The sequence below is a fragment of the Dipodomys spectabilis genome, unplaced genomic scaffold, assembly GCF_019054845.1.
Source record: "Dipodomys spectabilis isolate Male_0828 unplaced genomic scaffold, ASM1905484v1 ptg000225l, whole genome shotgun sequence".
In the NCBI taxonomy this organism is placed as follows: Eukaryota; Metazoa; Chordata; class Mammalia; order Rodentia; family Heteromyidae; genus Dipodomys; species Dipodomys spectabilis.
In genome coordinates, this window is record NW_024870902.1 from 3,956,269 (window position 1) to 3,962,268 (window position 6,000).

Below are 6,000 nucleotides of genomic sequence, written 5' to 3' on the forward strand. Positions count from 1 at the left end.
GGTCACTGTTAAATCTACTCTTCCAATAAGGAACTACAGATAAAGTCACCAATATTTTGGGAGAAGACAGGATAGCAATATATTTAGAAGGACTTGCCATAATTAAACTTGGAACAATAGCTAATCATGGAAGAATCATTAGCATATCTGCTAGTAATCTTCTTATTTACATTTCAAATATGGAAATCAAATACTAAATTAGATGTCTGTGTTGATTACAAACACTTCCCAATTAACACTACTTAAAATTAAATAACCACTTTTGATTTGGGCTGGTTTATAATTTCATACCCAGAATTTCAACTCAGTACTTTTCTGACATAAAAATCTTTGACAAGTACATGAGATCTTATTTAATCAGAGCATCACCCTGGAGAAGAGAATTATAGTAGAAACAGCTCCTGGAAGTGTATGTGTATGTGAGGCTTGAACACAGGGCCTGGGTACTGTCCATTAATATTTTTGCCCCAGCCTAGTGCTCTACAATTTGAGACACAGTTCTACTTCCAGCAATGTAGAAGTTAATTGGAGAGAAAATGGAACTTGCTGCCCTGACTGGCCTTGAACCATGATCCTCAGATTTTAATCTCCTGGGTAGCCAAGTTTATAGGCATGAGCTAATGGTGCCTGTCATTTCCTGGATTATTTAAGAATGTCCTCTCATGTAGTAGGTATGATTTTGCTCACAAACTATGAATGACAAAGATGGAATTGGAGGGGAAATACAAACTTCTCTGTCTGTGTTGATTGTCCATATTGGCTGTTATTTGAATTATGCTTGTAATTATTTCAGAATCTCTTAGAACTTGCTAATTTGTTTAGATTCATTATACAACGGAAGCATGTTTTTTATAGATATTCCAGTGGCTGTTGTACAGTGGGGGTCTGCATAGGATTGTGGTAAAAGATGAAAAATGTATGTGTTTTTTACTGAGTGCAGCCTTTTATTGCGTTTACAAAGTATTCATGAACAGCCTTCATGGTCAATATTCCTCAAAGTAAGACCAATTCATTAGTTTTGCACTGACTACAGCCCTGAGTCACTTGGTTAAAAATTATATTCCTCGAAGATTAAATACATTTTGTAGTTTCAGGTGAATAATTGTGAAAATGTCCTGCTCTATCTTTGTAAACATCAAAGGTGCAGTCACCCAAGAAAATAATAATGATGATGATGACGATGATGATGATGATGATGATGATGATAAAGTGCATAAATAAAGTGAAAGAATGTTAATTAAGTCCTTTCCCAACACTCTGTTCCTACTCCTTAGTATTCTACCAGCCTCTCCCTTTATACCTTTCTATTACTACAATGAGAAATATTTAGTGGCTTATAGAAGCTGTATGGCACTTATAGCTTCTTCTACTTCTAGTCAGAGATGACTAAAGGTTTGAAGCTTCTCATTTTTAGTTTTACACTCTATTTTCCATGCAACAGTCATTAAAAATCTACATGTGCTATGTGTTTCAGAAAAGTTTAAACAATATTCTGCTCTCTGTATCTGAGGAATCTAAGTCACCTCCATATAATATCAAGAATGTTCAACTCTCCATGTATCAAACCCAGCTTTGCAATAGTGATCAGTTAATAGCTCAAGTCCCACAAAACCATCAGAGTACGCCTGCCATTAACACTCTAAACCCAATCATCACTGCACTGCAACACCATCTGCAAATTTAGAGGTGAACTGACCAATTCTTTTAAAGCATGGATAATATTTTAGCCCCTCAGGATAAATGGCTGTGAAAATACTGTATTTTGGGAATCAATGCTAGTTTTTGTAATTTCATTCCAAGAATTGCCATCACCTTTACTCTAATAATCTTCTGCAACTGTCTCTTCTTCCTTTTATTTTTGTATTATTCTATAGCAAGTATTTTTTGAATTTATAGAATAACTCCAGTCCATCTCTTTTAAAGTGTTATGAACAGACACATCTGGACCCATCTGAAAATGCATGCGTTTGTGGAATAATAATAGCTTCTGAAAGAAAAAGCCCATGAAATGTTAGAAATGAACAATCACTAAATTGTAACCTATAGAAACCTATCTTAGGCAATAAATGGTTGAAATACAAATGACCGTGGGAAACAAAGACTTATTTCCTGTTGTTATTGGGAAAAATATAATTCTCGGCTCTAGCTCCCACATCTATTTCAAATTAGCTTTTTAACAATTAAGTATTCTGTCATCAGATGCCCTCTTATTCTCTTGTTAGCTTTCCAATTGGCTGGATACTAAATGTGAACTATCGTTGGACAAGCAATCAAGATGTTTTTGTGCAATTTTGCATATATTCTTAAGAGTAAGTTTGAAACAATGATCCAGGGGAATAATTTAGAAGCTAACGTAAGATCATAATTGGAAAACATTAGCAAGAATTCTCCAATGCTGTGCTTTCATTGTTAGTTTCCTGTCACATAATAAAAAGACTAACAATGATTTGAATTAATTCTCTTATAACAACTTTCAAAAAACTTTGAGATAGGCAAAGATATCTTAGATTAAAAGGTACAGACCCAAACTGGGAGAGAGCGAGAAAAGGGTGACATTGTCCAAAAGAGAAATACACTCTTTACCTGACTTATATAACTGTAATCTCTTTGTAACCCACCTTTGTAATAACAATAAAAGGATGTAAAAAAAAAAAAGAAAGAAAGTACAGATTCAGATCCCAATGCATTTTCGATGTTAAATATCAAACTAATTAGAGTATCACTTCTCAGTGAAGAATAGGAATACTGAGTTGATTATATATGATTTGGGTAAAGCTCATCTTCCTAGAAACATTTGATATGGGTACCATTCATAATGAGCATCATCTCTTTTGCCCTGCCCTGACGAAGTGTTTACTTTCTTCTCAAGGTATCAGATACACACAGGACTCCAGCACTCTATCATAAGACCCACCCAGCCCAACTGTTTACCCCTGGACAATGCAACCCTACCTCAGAAGCTGAAAGAGGTGGGCTACTCAACACACATGGTTGGCAAGTGGCACTTGGGTTTTTACAGGAAAGAATGCATGCCCACGAGGAGAGGATTTGACTCCTTTTTTGGCTCCCTCTTGGGAAGTGGTGATTACTACACACACTACAAATGTGACAGCCCTGGGGTTTGTGGCTACGACCTGTACGAAAATGACCACGCGGCCTGGGATTATGACAACGGCTTATATTCCACACAGATGTACACTCAGAGAGTGCAGCAAATCTTAGCTTCCCATAATCCTGCAAAGCCTATCTTTTTATATATTGCCTATCAAGCAGTTCACTCACCACTGCAAGCCCCAGGCAGGTACTTGGAACACTACCGGTCCATCATCAACATAAACAGGAGGAGGTATGCCGCTATGCTCTCGTGCTTGGATGAAGCCATCCACAACGTGACCCTGGCTCTGAAGGCATACGGTTTCTACAACAATAGCATTATCATCTACTCTTCGGACAATGGGGGTCAGCCCATGGCAGGTGGAAGTAACTGGCCGCTCCGAGGTAGCAAAGGAACGTACTGGGAAGGAGGGATCCGAGCTGTTGGCTTTGTCCATAGCCCACTTCTGAAAAACAAAGGCACAGTGTGCAAGGAACTTGTGCACATCACGGACTGGTACCCCACCCTGATCTCCCTGGCCGAAGGGCAGATCGATGAAGACATTCAGCTCGATGGGTATGATGTCTGGGAGACCATTAGTGAGGGGCTCCGTTCACCCCGAGTAGATATTTTGCACAACATTGACCCCATGTATACCAAAGCAAAAAATGGTTCCTGGGCTGCGGGCTATGGGATCTGGAACACTGCCATCCAGTCGGCCATCCGAGTGCAGCACTGGAAGCTGCTCACGGGCAACCCTGGCTATGGTGACTGGGTGCCCCCGCAGTCGTTCAGCAACCTCGGGCCCAACCGGTGGCACAATGAACGGATCACTTTGTCCACTGGCAAAAGCCTATGGCTTTTCAACATCACAGCTGACCCCTACGAGAGGGTGGACCTCTCCAGCAGGTATCCAGGGATCGTGAAGAAGCTTCTACGGAGGCTTTCCCAGTTCAACAAGACTGCGGTTCCAGTCAGGTACCCTGCTAAAGATCCCAGGAGTAACCCACGTCTCAATGGGGGGGTCTGGGGCCCCTGGTATAAAGAAGACAAGAAAAGGAAGGCAAACAAGAATAAGGCCGGGAGAAAGAAAAGTAAGGCAAAGAAGGAGAAAGGACCGAAAGCACGCTCATCATTCCCAAGCTGCCATGCAGGGGTCACTCGTGGCTAAGTCAAAACATGTTTCCAGATTGGCTAAGTTTAAATCATATCTTATTCTTGCACCTGTTCGACAGGTACGCCAGCAGAATTTGGGCTCAGACATACCTCTGCCATAGGGGAAATCAGGTTGTCTGCATGTGACACCCGCTCACCACAGGGAAAACTATTTATTACACCAGGTGCCAAAGGTGCTACCTCTTTATAAAACGTGTGCTTTCGATCCTAGGAGGGACTGAGAGCCTGCAATGCTAATTTGATGGCAATCTACTGGGCAGTACGATTAAAAACGAATTTTAGAAGTGTGTCATCTCAAAGGCTTTGAAAAAAATATATTTTCTAAGTGAATTTTTTGGTATCTCTAGCATACGAAACTTGGGTTTTTACATTGATTCTCTTCCATGTATCATTTCCTTTCCTTTGAGAATAAGCTGTTTCTCTCACATGAGACCCTCCTCTGATTATACCCAAGGGAATGTCAAGGACCTTTGAGAATACTGCCCAAAATGAATGTAACTACTTTCTAAATACTTTAATAGAGTAGCGTTTCAATATAAAGTATGTAATTTATTTTTGCACAAGAAATATTTTTGTGTCCATAAAACTTATGCAAAAGACATGAATTATTGTATTTCTATTTTCTACATATCCTTAAAAGAATTTTATCTCATTTCTTCCAGATTGCCAATCACTGTAATATCATAACTTACTGTAATATGGTGTAAAGCCATCGAATATAATGAGAAAATTATTTGGAAGATGAAGTTATAATCATGATTGTTCAATTATTATTGTGAATGTGATTAGATGAATATAATTTTTAGAAATCACTTGGAAATTGTGCAGAGTTGGTACAACTTTATTGTTTTCACCACAAACTATTTATATCTGTTAATTATTAAAAGGAATTATTTAATAGAAATTTATTGTGACTTTTCTGATAGAACTTTTAGACTTGAACATAAGATTATGCTATTTACTACAATAAGCAAAGAGTTATTACAAATAAGCAATTGAGGGTATGGTACGTTAACAAGATACTAAGGATTTTTCAAACAAGAGATTTTTTTTCCCACCTAACTACTCTACTGAGAAAAATGTTCACTTATTGGTTAACAATATTTCTGATATCCCTACTTTTTTTTGTCAGTCATATGGCTTGAACTCTGGACCTGGGTGCTATCCCTGAGCTATTCAGCTCAAGGTTAGCACTCTACCACTTGAGAGCCACATTCAATTTTCTAGTGATTTATTGGAGATAAGAGTCACAGGCTTTCCTTCCCAGGCTAGATTTGAACTACAATCCTCAGGTCTCAGCCTCCTGATTAACTAGGATTACAGGTGTGAGCCACCGGTGCCCAGCTATACCTACTTTTATGCAAAAGAGACCCAACTTGGGAGAAATGGCAAAGGGAGGTAGAGGTCCTTCCTGAAATAGTTAAAAAAAAATCCACTTTGCTGCTTAAGCCCACAAGCATGGGGATTACAGAGGGATTACCTGTAATGGCATTTGTCATGGGCCATCGGTGAGCAGTCACAAAGTCAGAGAATGAACTGTGATCTGTGAAGGTTCAACTGTGATTAGAACCTGTATGTGTTCTAATGTGTGGCGGAGTACCACTAAATGCATACATATGGAAACTCTACAGAGATGTGGTGTCTGCACATCTCCAATAGAATCTGTAATCTAGGGCTGAACATATTTACTAAAATAGAAATTTTTTCTTAATTTCAATAGTTTACTTTCA

The 6,000-nt window shown here is 38.8% G+C and overlaps 1 protein-coding gene across 1 annotated transcript in view; it reads left to right on the forward strand.

Moving 5' to 3' along the window:
* Arsj (arylsulfatase family member J) overlaps window positions 1-5,152 on the forward strand; it is a 54,365-nt gene extending 49,213 nt beyond the window's left edge. Inside the window, exon 2 of the mRNA XM_042697589.1 lies at window positions 2,870-5,152. Coding sequence (XP_042553523.1) covers window positions 2,870-4,265 — 1,396 coding nt within the window. The 3' untranslated portion in view covers window positions 4,266-5,152. The remainder of the gene's footprint in view (window positions 1-2,869) is intronic.
* The last annotated feature ends 848 nt before the right edge of the window (window positions 5,153-6,000 follow it).